This window comes from Paroedura picta, chromosome 8 (assembly GCF_049243985.1).
Source record: "Paroedura picta isolate Pp20150507F chromosome 8, Ppicta_v3.0, whole genome shotgun sequence".
In the NCBI taxonomy this organism is placed as follows: Eukaryota; Metazoa; Chordata; class Lepidosauria; order Squamata; family Gekkonidae; genus Paroedura; species Paroedura picta.
Genome location: NC_135376.1, coordinates 101,979,786 through 101,994,847, shown reverse-complemented (window position 1 = coordinate 101,994,847; position 15,062 = coordinate 101,979,786). Strand labels below are relative to the sequence as shown.

General features: G+C 46.6%; 1 protein-coding gene across 50 annotated transcripts in view; it reads left to right on the top strand.

Annotated features, from left to right (window-relative positions):
• The window catches only part of SORBS1 (sorbin and SH3 domain containing 1), a 268,843-nt gene that overhangs the window by 179,132 nt on the left and 74,649 nt on the right, over positions 1-15,062 (top strand). For 46 of the 50 annotated variants that reach the window (XM_077351030.1, XM_077351044.1, XM_077351036.1 and 43 more), the window contains 3 exons: positions 1,324-1,379; positions 3,343-3,414; positions 9,055-9,150. In XM_077351030.1, the coding sequence (XP_077207145.1) occupies positions 1,324-1,379; positions 3,343-3,414; positions 9,055-9,150 (224 nt within the window). Of the gene's footprint in view, positions 1-1,323; positions 1,380-3,342; positions 3,415-9,054; positions 9,151-10,350; positions 10,470-15,062 lie in introns of those variants that run through there. The other 4 variants (XM_077351034.1, XM_077351048.1, XM_077351043.1 and 1 more) reach the window with 2 other exon arrangements.

Sequence of the window (15,062 nt, the reverse complement as noted above, 5' to 3'; positions counted from 1 at the left end):
TACTGACATTATAACCATAATATACTGTGTCTACTCAAAATGGAAGTGACCCTGAATGTAGATCCCCCCCCCCCCCGGCAATGTTGCATATCCCACTAAATACTTTTTTGCTGGAAGAGAAGAGGCGAAGAGTTGAGACTATCTTCGAGGTCATGGTGGTAAAATCAGTAAAACATGACTTGTACTCTACTTCCATCATGCCCGCAAACTTGCCCCGAGCACAATTATTTAGAGTAGTCTGATCACTCAGCACCCTCGAAGGAGGACACCAGAACAAGCCAACAGAGACATTTGCAAGCTCTCACTGACCAAAGTGGACAGGATACTGACTTCAACAAGGGCAACCACAGGCCCCCTGCCCCTCATCAAAAGGAGGGATTGGAGGATAGGGAGCCCCCTTCAGGAGACAATCAACCTTTCCCTCTCAACTGGAGAATTCCTGGAGGAACTAAAGGAGGCAGTGGGGTGGCCTTTGCTGAGAAAAACGACTCTGGATCCGTGGGAATCGCCAACTGCTCCCCTGTCTCACACTTGGCGTTTCTAGGGAAGGTGGTGGAAAGGGGTGCCACAGACCGATTGACCGTGGACCTAGGCCCACCCCAGTCGGGCTTCCAGCCTGGCCATGGAGTTGAGATAGCACTGGCCACCCTGGTGGATGGCCTCCATCGCCAGCTAGACTGAGGTGGGTCAGCGCTGCTAGTATCACTTGATCCCTCAGCCTCACCAAGGCTGGGATATAGCTGAAATAATTCTGCAGGGCCTGTAAAATGGAGCTCTTATACCAGGCCTTAGAGCCTCTTGTGGCGCAGAGTGGTAAGGCAGCCGTCTGAAAGCTTTGCCCATAAGGCTGGGAGTTCAATCCCAGCAGCCGGCTCAAGGTTGACTCAGCCTTCCATCCTTCCGAGGTCGGTAAAATGAGTACCCAGCTTGCTGGGGGGTAAACGGTAATGACTGGGGAAGGCACTGGCAAACCACCCCGTATTGAGTCTGCCATGAAAACCCTGGAGGGCGTCACCCCAAGGGTCAGACATGACTCGGTGCTTGCACAGGGGATACCTTTACCTATACCCGGCCTTTGGTCAAAACCCAAGAGGGCTTCCCACCAGCAGTCTGCACTCCGTGGAATTCGGAAAAACACTCCTGAAGTCTGGTAGATTTCAATTACCACAGTAATCGTTACACAGATGCAATGCTGATTTCCCTGTGCTGAGCACCAGGCCTTTGTGGAGACCCTCTTTGCGGTGGGTGTGTTTGTGTGCCCACAGTGAGAGCGGGCTGGAGCACAGAGCACTCTCACACTGTTTCCCTTTCTCATTTCTCCAGGCAGGACCAGAACTTGGACGTGCAGAAGCCAAGTCTCCCCGTCACCATGACTTCTGGTAAGCACTCTCTCTATTTGCATCCTCATGTCCTTGCTTTGGTTTTTCTTTCACATGACAGGAACTTCCAAGCACTGTGTCAGGCATTCATAAGATCCATTAGACTAATATATGTCCCCCTAAGAGGAGAGTCTTGTTTGACTAGTATCAGAAGTGCCTGGCTTCTGCCATCTATTTTAGCAAACGAAGCGTAGATGTTAGGAATTTCTGTCCATGCTAATTGCACGCGGTGTTTTTTTTCTGCCGTCACACAATGCCCAATTCATCTTTGCCTGGCTCCGGGAATGCGGATGAGCGTCCTTTGATAATTATGTTGTTGGGCTTTGAAGATTTCCCATGTTTCCTGGGTTCTATGGGAGAGGCTTAGAATGTGGAGATATATGCTAAACCTGTATTACTTGGCTTCAGTTCTAACAAGGTTAACTCAGTTGCTTTCAGTAAACTCGATGTTTTGCACCAAGTCAGAGATCCATGTTTGGGCAATCAGCAGAAACCTTACAACTAGATGCCCATCAATTTCAACTTTAAAAGATGCTAGGGCTGGTGTCTGTGAGAGAAAAGAGAAATAGGAGTCACTGGCTTGGTCTCTCTCTCTCTCTCTCTCTCTCTCTCCCCCCCCCTCCCCCCGGGTCTGCTGCTGAAATTCTAGATTAGGTTTGGTCCAATGAGAAAATCTGCCAGTCGATCCATTAACCTGGTCTTAGTGTACTTAATGGATTGGAAGGGCCTGTAAAATGGTGCTCGTCCACCAGGCATATGGTTGAGTTACACCCTTCTAGATCCATTGAAGTCAGTGGACTAGAATGGTGTAACTCTACTTAGGATTGTCCTATAACTGTAAGAGAGTTCTGAGTTACTACTTTGGAAGAAAAAAGAAACCCACGCTTTTGTGACCTTGGTCATTTTTATTTAGTTGAAACTTTAGGAACTGTACAGCCCCACAAAACTGCCTTTGCACTTAAAAAAAAAGCCGGGGAAATCATCCAGCATCTATGGAGGCCAAGGTCATGAGGATAGCCCGCCAGGCGTTTTACCATCTAGGCCAGGCAAGGCAACTAGTGCCTACCTGTCTTCAGAGCTTCTGGCCATGTTCATCCATGCAACATTCACCTCCAGAATGTACTTCTGTAACTGGGCCTGCCCCTGTCTGTGACCCGGAAATTGCAGCTGGTGCAAAATGCAGCTGCTAGGGTCCTCACGGGAACATATTGGATGGCCCACATCCAGCCTTTGCTGAGCAAGCTGAATTGGTTACCAGTTGGGGCCTGAATCAGGTTCAAGGTTCTGGTTGTGACCTTTAAGGCAGTCTGGGACCCACATATCTGAGGGGCCGGCTGTTGCTCCACACCCCCCGTAGGGCTTTAAGCTCAGTGGGCACTAACGTGTCGGTGGTACCTAGCCCCCAGAAGGTTCGCCTGGCCTCAACCAGGGCCAGGGCCCTTTTGGTCCTGACTCCAACCTGGTGGAATGAGCTCCCGGAAGAGCCGAGGGCCCTGTGGGAGCTTTCTGCATTCCACAGGGCCTGCAGAACAGACCTACAGTCGAGGCCAGGGTATGGAAGATCAAATGGGCCCTTCCAGAAGAGACCACCACTTGGCCAGACCATCGCCTCGCGGTGGACCACCAGCATCCGTAGATTACCCCTGTGGTGCACAGAGAGGGAGTTAGTTGTTTGGGATGGGAGGATAGGCTTTTGCTGCCGGGATATATAATTTTAATTAATGGGGGTTATAATTGTATGTATTTTATGTGGGGTAATAAATATATAATAATAATAATAAATGGCTGGACTTCTGTTGTACCTTCCCCTCCCCCTCCCAATAATTGGGAGATTTTATAGACAACTTATTTCAAGCCAATCTTGAATGTTGTGTCTTCTGTCTCCCCTGAGTGAAGTCTCATGGAAGTCTTACTATGCTTGTGTTTGCGGTGTGAGAATGGACTAACCCTGTTATTCTTCCAGAACACGAAGAAATTGACATGGGGGAAACGGAGCTGAATGGATTAGTGTCTTGCAGCAACGGACAAGAGAGAGGTGTGTTGCCTAGAGGTGGTACAGTTATTTCTGTGACCCTTCACCACACTGACTGCACAAGGGTGCTGTTTTTTGCTTGCAGGCTTCTGTCAGTAGAAAAAATAATTTGCAAGGCAGGTAAATTGAAACAATTTTGTGTCTTCCTGTTCATCAGAATGGGGCCTCTGCAGAACAAAAGCCACTCAGACCAGATTTCAAGGGGCACAAAAGCAGGCACCAGTGGCTTTAAGGTGACTAGATTGTTGTCTTCATATTCTCCTCAGAATTTGGCACAGGAAATGGCCCATGGCAGGCAAATCACTAAGCTTGCCCCAAGCCAATCAGAAGCTTGCCAGAGTTAGTCAGAGATCTAAGTCCTAGGGATGGAGCACCTTGGATCCCCTTACACTGAGGCAATGTTTTTGTGGGAGTGGCGAAATTGATACAAGAGAGCCTATCTTGTTCCACTGCCCTGCTTATGTCGACATTCGTAGCCACTTGATTGAGCCGCTCCTTAAAAGGTTGCCAGAACATCAGGATGTAGATCGAGCAAAGAGGCTGCTAAGTGAGGAGTCCCCCCAGGTGACAACTCAGCTGGCTACGTTTTGTGCCACCGCCATAAAAATACGATGCTCTAAAGTAGCATAATTTTAAGCTCTATTTTATCATCTGTTTTGAATGTTATTACATTAAATGACCATGTTCTTTTGGCCTTTTATGTATTGACTTTATACAACTTGGTCTGAACGAGTGTAATAAAGTTTGATTGATCACCTTGGCTGCCCTTGCCATGGTTAGAAATCCATCTCATCCTAGATGGCGCTACAGGCTGGCCTAGCATGAGGCCCACAGACAGTACAGGTGGCAAGGGTTTGGTTGACTTGGCTTGCTTACTTGGTTTAAGAGTTAAGCATGCCTGAAGCAGTAGCACATCATCATCATAAAACATAAAAGCAATCCATATTAAGCAATTCATTTAACTACCTGCAGTGCACGACAGCAACTGGGGAGATATGTCTGTTTATCGTCAATCTTCTGTGCAGTTCACACATGGGCACTGCGCATGAGCAGGCCTGCTCTGGAGAGGTTCTTCATAGCCAAGCCTCTAGAGGGTAAGGTAAAGGTAAAGGTATCCCCTGTTCAAGCACCGGGTCATGTCTGACCCTTGGGTGACGCCCTCTAGCGTTTTCTTGGCAGACTCAATACGGGGTGGTTTGCCAGTGCCTTCCCCAGTCATGACCGTTTACCCCCCAGCAAGCTGGGTCCTCATTTTACCGACCTCGGAAGGATGGAAGGCTGAGTCAACCTTGAGCCGGCTGCTGGGATCGAACTCCCAACCTCATGGGCAGACAGATTCAGACAGCATATCGCTGCCTTACCACTCTGCGCCACAAGAGGCTCTTGCGCCACAAGAGGCACAGAGTACTCTAGAGGGTACTGTGTGCTAATTAAACTCTTGGCAGTGCCCTCACCCTCAGTTCTTTTGCCGCCAAAGGAGTCAATTGCCTTCTCGAAAGCTTGTGCGGTGAGGAAGTTCTTATGCTATCGTTATAGCTCAGAAAGCGTTATTTAAGAAGTGTACCAAATGTGGTGCAAAGATGCCTCATCTTGACAATTTGTGTCCTTTCTGGGCAAGGAGCATTCTGTCCCCACTTGCAAAATCTGCCAAAAGTTCACCTCTAAGGCTAGAGGAGATCAGGCTTGCAAGTTATGGACGGTGCTTTGGGAGAAAGCCCTACAAACATCAGAGCCCCAATCTGAGTTGGCTTTGTCAACAGCATGACAGCATGGAGGGGGGGACGGGGGACAAGGATTTAACAATTTCTCACAGTTCCAGAAAGCTTACTATTGGGAAGTGCTATGGATCTAAGTGTAAGAGGTTTACAACATGATGTTTGTCTATGACTGCTTCTTTGAGTACCTCCTGTCATTGAAGGAGGCGGGATTAAGTTTTTCTTCATTAAAAGTGCATCTAGCACTTCATTAAAAGTGCATATCAGCATTTCATATCCAGATGGAGGGAAAACCTCTCTTTACCCACCATCTGACTAAGAGGTTCCTAAAGGGATTGTGTAATAAGGAGGTTGAGAGGGGACATGATAGCCCTCTTTAAGTATTTGAAAGGTTGTCACTTGGAGGAGGGCAGGATGCTGTTCCCATTGGCTGCAGAGGAGAGGACACGCAGTAATGGGTTTAAACTTCAAGTACAACGATATAGGCTAGATATCAGGAAAAAGTTTTTCACAGTCAGAGTAGTTCAGCAGTGGAATAGGCTGCCTAAGGAGGTGGTGAGCTCCCCCTCACTGGCAGTCTTCAGGCAAAGGTTGGATCCACACTTTTCTTGGATGCTTTAGGATGCTTTGGGCTGATCCTGCGTTGAGCAGGGGGTTGGACTAGATTGCCTGTATGGCCCCTTCCAACTCTATGATTCTATGATTCTAATATATGTCCTCCGGTGGAACCCATTGTACTGTCATGTTAGGGAGAAGTTTATCTTTTGTTACCAAAGTTTTATTGAAATTCCACACATCCCAAAGTATTACATTTCCTGTGTTTTTTCCTCAGGCAATCTGAGGCAGAAAGGCAACTGCATTCATTAGATGTGAAAAGGGTGCTTTTATTTTACTTACAGAGGACAGTAGAATTTATTTTATTTTATTTTTTTAATTTAGATTTCTATACCACCCATTTCTTTGCAGCTCTGGGTGGTTTACACAGAACATTATAACTTACATTAAACATTATGCAGACTATAACATCAAAACAACTTTCAAAAAACATCAAAAGATTACAAAACCACAATTATAATATAATAACATTTAGATTTAGATAACATCTAAATTTAGAAAATTCTTTGTTTTTGTGCATAGCAGTTGCTACCAAGGAGACGAGGGTATACTGTGAGGCTGTCTCCAGGTGAACAGTGTCTACTGTAAGGATGTGCTACGCTACAGCCAGGAAGGAATGCCCATTGGAGATCAAGGGTCATTCTAAAAGAGTGATGACGTGGTCCACAGCATTCCTGGATAGAGTCCCATATTTGTAGATCTGTAGAGCAGCGAAATTGTCTTCAGCCAAAGCGCTTGTTCGCCACTATACATTGGACATTCAGGCTAGACAGGAGTCTCATGTGGGGAAAGAAGTGTTACATTTATTGTTTAAATAAAGGCCTCCTTGTGTCTGGCTTGCTAAAATCCCCATGTGTGAACTGCACAGAAGATTGACGATAAAAACAGGGCTGCTACCTGTAACTGTTGTTCATCGAGGATCTTCTGTGCTGGTACACAGACTCTCCCTCCTACTTAGATAGATACTGAGGGTGAGGGTGTTGCAGCACAGGAGCATGTGTACTATAGAAGGAGCCAAGAGTTTAATTAGCTTGCAGCGTCCTCTAGAGCGGTGGTCCCCAACCACCGGGCTGCGGCCTGGGCTGCGCCAGGTCACGCATGCGCATTTGCGGCATGCGCGCCTGCAAACGCGCATTCACGGCACTCCCAGGATCCTCCCGATCGCCCTCCCCACCGCCGCCGGTGGTCCCCCATTTTTTTCGGGCTGGGGACCGGGTAGGGGATAGGGAGGTCCGGGGACTGGGGGGGAGAGGGAGGCGTGCTGGCACCCACAAACCAGCAGGTGCGCCTCCCTCCCCCCCCCACGACGCAGCACTGGAGCGATCGGCCACCTTCCAGTGCAGCAAGCGCCGTTCTGCGAGGGGGAGGGAGGTGCGCCTGCTGGCACACTGGCGCTTGCGCCTCCCCCCCTGCTGCGGCCCAATACCAAGGCCTCCATGGCCCAGCCATGGCCTTGTGGTTGGGGAACACTGCTCTAGAGGTTTAGCTATGTAGAACCTTTCCAGACCAGGCCTGCTCATTGGACAGTCTCCATGTGTGAACTGCACAGAAGATACTTGATGCACAACGATTACAAGTAGCAACCCTGTTTTCTCCCCTTGGTCATTGTCTCTTATTGGATGGTGACAGCTGTTCTGTTTTATCTGGCATCCATTTACCGATCCTCTTTGCTGCCAATTAGATATATATGCATCGTTTTTAAAAGATGATTTTTAATTTCTTAATCATTTGCTGCCTTGAGGGCTGAAACTAGGTGGAAAGATGGCATGCAAACATTTTAATAATAATAAATTAATTAATAATAGCATCACTGTTAAGTCATAGGCTAAGGCCAGGTGGGGCAAACAGATCTTTACTGAAGGACCTCTATGGAACGGTTCTAGTGTGCTTGTGATGGACGTGGAGAATCTCCTAAGCAGAATTGCCTTTCTAAGTCCACTGAAACTTTAGTGCAGCATCTGTACTATTGCATTACAGTGGGCACCATGACACCTACTGATACCTTTCTAAAAATATCTTATTTTTAGAAAGTAGATGGGGCCGAGTGGGCCTTTTGGCCACTGGAGATTCAGTTGGCTTTGCAGATTTTTAAACGTTTTCCTTGGGCAGCAGTTGCCACCATGACACAAAGATCTTCACTGTGTGACTGAAGGTAAACTGCGGCTGCCGTTTGTGGCTGACTCCATCTCCTGCAGCAGCCATTTTGTGTCTGTGGCCACTTCCCTGTGTCGGAATTCTAAAGGCCCAGAAAAGTCAGGGACCTCTGTGTTCAAATATGTCAAGGACAAATCTGGAACAAGCTAAGAACAGGATAGTGATGACAGTGGGGCAGAAGGTGAACAGGAACTTTTGTCCAACTTCAGAGCAGAAGAAGCAACCTGTGGGCTGAGTTGCAAATTTGTTTTTAAATACTGCAAGCACACCAAGATGAATGCTCCATAGTAAAGTTGGTGGCATTCAAGTTAACAAAACGTGTTAACAAAATACTTTGCACTGAAATTTATTAATTATTTTATTTATTTATAATTGGATTTATATACCGCTATTTGCTAAAAGGTCTCATGGCGGTTCACAATAAAATATAAAATCAAAGTAAAATCCCATAAAATCCCATAAATACCCCATTATTATAATAAAAGATGGCATTCTATTCTATAACTTTCCCCGCTTTCCCCGCTTGTTCAGAGAGAGGTCGGGTGTTAATTCTGTAATAGGGAGAGGCGAGAAAGACTGGCCGATGGATTAGGGATCTTGGATGGAACCCGGGCTCTGCCCTGGCCTCAACCATATGCCTGGCGGAAGAGCTCCGTCTTACAGGCTCTGTGGAAAGATGGTAGTTCCGACAGGGCCCTTGATCCCATGAACATTATGTTAAATCAGTACATTCTGATTTTTATATGATGCTTTGGCCCATTTCTCCTACTCCCAGCACCACTCCAGAATTTTAAGCACTGTGACTTTTTTTATGTCCTGGGATGCAGCTTCATTTAAACTAAAATTTTAACCACTATTTGTAAAATACCATTGAAAATGCTTTGTTCTCTGAAATACATATTGGCACCCATGAACCAGTTGTTTCAGACAGCGATGCTGCATTCTCCAGTAATACCTGCATAGTGAGTCAGAGGCAGCAGAACACCCTGTCCTTTAATGATGACGTCACTCTCCTCCAAACTGTTGTTGCCTATGAAATTTCCTGCTATTGTCAGCCACCAAGATCTCGATGCTGTTAGAAAATTGTGTGGCCTGTTTGTTCCCACACTGATGTTCTTCGCTTCCGGATGCACCATCTTCTGTACTTTTATGTTTGCAGCAAACGATGTCCGTTTATGTTCACGCTCTGTTTCTGCTGTTAAAATAATCCCTGTGAAGAAAGTGAAAAGCTCTCCTGGTCTAGTGTTACTGACAGGTATCTTCTTTTTTTCAAAACGTTCTTATCAAGCCTTGGCTTTTCATCCACTTGTTGCTAGAATAGTTTTCCTGCTTCATCCTGTTTCCATTGCTTTGTAGTCCTTCAGATTTCATAGTATGGGAGTTGGCTGGTGAAAATTCCCTGCATGCTTTGGAAAACTCCCCAGCTCAGAATTTTTAGCATACTTTGACTCACAAAGATACCAGTTGCCTCCTTCAAGGAGTCTCCTGAATCAGAGACCAGAGGGGGAAAATATATAAAAATGTTTTCACTAAATCTTGCAATACTTACGGGGATTCTAAATGGTATAATGAACAACAAATAAGCATTTGAAGATCATCTTAAATCGCAGCATGAAAAGAAGAATGACAGGAACACTTGAAGAAAAGAGACTGACTTCTTGGGCATTGCAGAAATTAAAGATTTAATTGAGGGGGGAGGGAGTTTTCATTTCAGTCTGTTTTGTTTGTTTTGTTTTTGAGGGTTAAGTCATCCATGGTGGAATCAGTTGGCTTAATCTTCTAACCCAGGGTTTCGTGACAGCCCTGGAAGGTTTTCCCAAATGGGTGGGAGGGTCAGACATGACCCCGGTGCTTACCTTTTTAAATCAATCAAAAAAATATAAACTATTTATTTATTTATCATTGTACTTATAAGCCACCACTTCCATACCTGAACTCACAGTAAAACCAGGCTGTGAGGGTGAGGGGAAGCCAGTGGGAGTACTCACCATCGGAGAAGGCTGCTTCTCCTTGTGTGCGGTGAGTCCCCTGCCAGGCAAGGCTTTGCGGCTCCTGATTGGGCCCTCCGAGTTTTTATCCCGGACAGAGCCCACCCCTTCTCCTTCCCCTTAGGGCTTACTCTTTTATTTATTCCGCTCCGCAGGAGCAGTTAAAGATTCTAACTCACCTAACTTACCTACTAGTCTGAAGAAGATGGGTTGGAACGAGATGTGTGACCACTGTTGCCTTTGTTTTTATTTCTGATAATTTGGGAATTTTCTTGGGGTTATGTGTTTTTATTGTTTTATGATGTAAACCACTGCAAGCCCTTTGGGGAGTGGTGGTCGATAGATAGATAGATAGATAGATAGATAGATAGATAGATAGATAGATAGATAGATAGATAGATAGATAGATAGATAGATAGATTGATTGATTGATTGATTGATTGATTGATTGATTGATTCCTTCATTCACAGCCAATAGAACACAAAGGTAGCCTAACTGCCTCGATCCATCTAGTGCTGGAGGTCGTTCACCAAGGCAACTAGCACCATCTCCACCCTGTGGTCAGGACAGAAGCCAGAATGGATGGTATGGATGGAGACCCAAAGTTTCCTCCAAAAATGTTAGAAACTGGTTCATGCTAAGAATGTTACCACTGGGCGGTAGCTGACAGGGTCCCATGGATCCCGCAATGGCTTTTTGAAATTGGTTTTTTAATCATTGTTTTAAACATTTATTAAGTGATATGGTTAAACAGTTATTGAATGATATGACCATTTGTTCATGTTGACCCACCCACCATTCCCCAAATGGTTGATGAAAATGGTTTTCAGGTTCCAAAGATAAGTAGGGGAAAAACCCAGTAATTTATATTGGTTTGTATTCGTTTGAGATTTAATTGTGTGGGAAACATCATGGGTCCAGTAAATGTATTCCCATTATAAGAAAATAATGGGCAACTATATAATCAATTGCTGACAGCAGTTAACTGAGATCTTGCCCTTTTGCTCCTACCTGTCCTCTCAAGAATGGAAGTAGAGCATTTCGCTGAAAAAATATATGTAGTATTCCAAACTACATTGTATTATACTGGTCATGGTTACATTACAATCTACTTATTCAAATCAGTTATTACAAATAGGAGATAATTTAAAATACAGAGGAAATTAGGCTTTCCTGAGGGTTTGTTAAGAACACAGGTTAGCATATATAGTGATTTAAGAAACCAATGTCCCTGTTGAGTCCTGAGGATTCCATCGTTCTGAATGCTGCAATGACTTGCATTTGAGCAATTTCCCAATTCCATTCTGTTCTTGAAGTTCCCTTGTAATAAAACAGTTACTTTGAGGTCATTTGTTGAATGTCTTGATAGGTTGTTCTCCCACAGTCTTGTGGTTCCTGATGTCATTTATCCTTTGGCGTAGAGTTTGTTCTTTGTAGAGAACGGAGGGGCATTGTTCACATTTGATGGCATATACAATGTTAGGGGATGGGCATGTAAATAAGCCTTTGATGGTGTAGTTGACATTGTTGGGTCCAGTGATTGAGTTGTCTGGATGTATGTGACGGCAAAGTTGACATCTGGGTTTGTTGCAAGCTCTGGTACCAGTATCCATGTTCAGATTAGATGTTGTATTATCATGGGTGAGGAGATGTTTGAGATTGGGAGGTTGTCTGTGTGCAAGAAAAGGGTTGCTCTCCATAATGTGTGAAAGAGAACTGTCATTTTCCAGTAGAGGTTGTAAGTCGCTGAAACATTGTTCAGGCTTCAAGAACCGCTAGAAGTGGTGCGATCATACACAATATGGTTGGGAAGCATAGCTATGTACACATCCAATCGGGCCCAGCTTGGTGTGGTGGTTAGGAGTATGGACCTCTAATCTGGTGAGCCAGATTTGATTCCCCGTTTCCCCACATGCAGCCAGCTGGGTGACCTTGGGCTCGCCACAGCACTGATAAAGCTGTTTTGACCGAGCAGTAATATCAGGGCTCTCTCAGCCTCACCTACGTCACAGGGTGTCTGTTGTAGGGAAAGGGAAGGCCACTTTGAATCTCCTTCAGATAGAGAAAAGCAGCATGTAAGAACCAACTCCTCCTCCTCCTTCTTCTTCAGTAATATCAGGGCTCGCTCAGCCTCCCCTCCCTCACAGGGTGTCTGTTGTGGGGAGAGGGAAGGGAAGGCAAATGTAAGCTGCTTTCAGACTCATTCAGGTAGAGAAAAGCAGCATATAAGAACCAACTCTTCTTTTTCTTCTTCCTCTTCCCCTTCCCACCCCCTCTAAGCCCATCATTGGCAATTTTGGGAAGTGGGTGGGTTGACCTTACTATATAGGGTAAATAGGGTAATTCCCACTCTTTCAAGAAACCCTTCCATGGCCGTCAAGAAACCCCAAGGTTTCATGAAACCCTGGCTAAGGAAGCCTGTCTTATCCCTTTGGCAAGATCATTGATAAAAATGTTGAAAAGTATTGGACCCAGTACCAAGCCCTTTGGCACCCCACTGTTCACCTGATAAAATACCATTGACAGCCACTCTTTGAGTGTGGTTTTCTAGTCACTTCCCTATCTACCTAATCATCCAAAAATCCAGTCTACAGTCCTCCAGTTTACCCTTCAGAACCCTTTGACACCTCAAGGTTGATTTCCTGCTGTTGTATTTTATGCATACCAACCTCCCCCAAACATTTCTCACTTCCTCTTCCTTATTGCCCTCTATTTTCCTCCCCATTCGGATCCTTAGATCCCATGTCTTCCCATCCCTTGATGCATGGACTTTTATCTCCATATTATGATATATTTTGAACTGTTCTTGGTTTGAGTTCCCAGGGGAGGGGGAGCCTCTCTCAAGCCCCTATATTTCCTACCCTATGCTTTCTGAGCTAGTTCTGGCTATGCCTTCAAAGTAGATGCTTGCATTTCTAATAAAGAAATTTTAATTCAAAGAGTTTACTTATTTAGAATCAAAGTCTCTCACAGCCTTACTGAAATCCAGTTAAACATTACCAACTGAGTTTCCACAATCTAGTAAGTCTGTCAGTGAAGGAAACCAGGTTGGTCTCGCAGGACCTGTTGGTGACAAATCTATGCTGACTTCCCTGGACCAACAAATTGTCCAGATATTTGTAGATTGTCCCCTTTAAAAACTGCTCCTTTATCTTTCCTGCAACTGAGGTCAGACTCTCTAGCCTGTAGTTTGCCTTGTTGTGTCTCCTTCCTTTGTCGAAGATTAGGATTCATTCCCCTTCAGTCTTCTGGCCCATCTCCAGTCCTCTCAGTGGTCCCCAACCCGCGGGCTGCAGCCCGCTGCCAGGCTGCGAAGGCCTCGGCGCCAGGCCGCGGTTCCTTCTTCCCTCCCCCCCGAAGCGAGAAGCTCTCCAGGCCGCAAGCAAATCGGCCGCCAAAGCGGCCGATTAACTCACAGCCCGGCAAGCTTCTTGCTTCGGGAGGGGAGGGAAGAGAAGCTTGCCGAGCCGCAAGCTAATCGGCCGCTTTAGCGGCCGATTTGCTCGCGGCTCGGAGGTCCGGGAGGGTGAGCCGCGGCCGCCGGCATGGCGGCGGCGCAAATGCGCGTGCGCGGCAGTCCGCGCATGCATGCTTGCGCTGGGGCGGCCGCGCATGCGCGAGCCCCCGGGCCGCCCTCTCCCCCCACTACGGCGCGGCGGTCCGCAGCAAGCGAAAGCTTGCGGACTACTGCTCTAAGAGGTCCTAAAGATGATGGGTATCAGCTCACTCCCAGCTCTGGCCTCTTTGATGGTTGACCTACAGTGCCAGGTAACCTGCAGATACTCCTCTTTAGAGGTCTGTCCTTCCCCCAATTTCTTGAACATTTCTTTTTTCTTCCTTAGCTCCTGCTGTTCTCTGTTCATCCCAATAGGCTTGGATCACTTTCCATGTTTCTGTCTTGTTGGAATAGTCATGACTTGAGCATGCAATAGCTCTTGTTTAAAGAGAGCATACCCTTCACTTGCTCCATTCTCTCCCAGCATCCTTTTTGGCCCCTAATATACTTGAAGCAGGCAGGGAACTAAGACACACAACTTTGTCTTTAACAATATGGAAGTTCCCTACTCTTCTTTCTCTTGTTCTTGCCAGTCAGCCTGGTAGCATATTAGCTTTTAAATAGTTCTCAAATTGTCCCACCCTAGTCCCTTATAATAGAAAAAGATTTCTGAACCAGCTGACAGAAATAAAGTGCCACCTTTCTACCTTATGCGTAGTTTTACCTCAGAGGTTACCTCAGATCACAATAAGACATTGAACTTTATTAAATGGACTAGTAATCAAGCCCGCTGTATGAGTAATACAGCGGGCTCTAGGCACTTACCGGATTGTGGGAGGTCCGTCGGGCGGCGGGGCCTCTCCCGGGCGGCGGTCATTTGGCGGGCAGGGAGTCCCCGGCAGCCGCGCTCTGCGCAACTGCCGGGGGCTCCCTCAGGCGGCGGCCTGACGCGGCGAGAGGCGCTTTGCTCGCAGTTGCTGGGGCTGGGAATCGGAGGGACCAATCGGCAGGCACTGTGCGCCTGCCAATTGGTCCCTCCGATTGTCTGTCCTGAGGAAGGGTCCAATCCGGACCCTTCCTCATCATGGACACATCCCGCCTTAGAACCCCTTAACCATTTATTTAGTCCGTGGCACCCGCGGCGCCACGGGCGGTTTAAAGATGGATGTTCTTAAATACATGAAGTTTCAACAAGTTCCTCTGGGAAAGCTTCACAGCCTTGAAGCAATTCCCTCAGGGGAATAAAGTTTCTCTCAAGGCCCATTCTCTCACACCCGTTCTGTACAGCGGGAGCCACACTGGGCTGCCACTAGTTCTTTGCAGTGGGATGGTTTGCCCCGCCACTTCCGCCACTTCTTGTGTCCTCATGAGGGACCATTTTTGGTGGCTTTTTTGGGTAGATTTTTGCCTCCACACGAGGAAGCCAGGGCAATAAAGGTCCCCTTGCCACAGGGCAACAGATCTCGCTGACACAGCTCTGTTTCTTAGCCCAAATTTCCTCAGTTCTTAAATGCCACACTTCTTTTCAGAGCTCCCCTGAATTCAGCTGCTCACCTCTCCTAGACCCTGGGCTAGGAAGCCTTCTTTCCCCATAAGACTCTTCCCCACTGGGCACCAGAGTCTGGCTTTCTTCCCCCAGAACTCCTTCTCAGCCTGCCCCTTATTTGTTCTCCAGAGCTGTA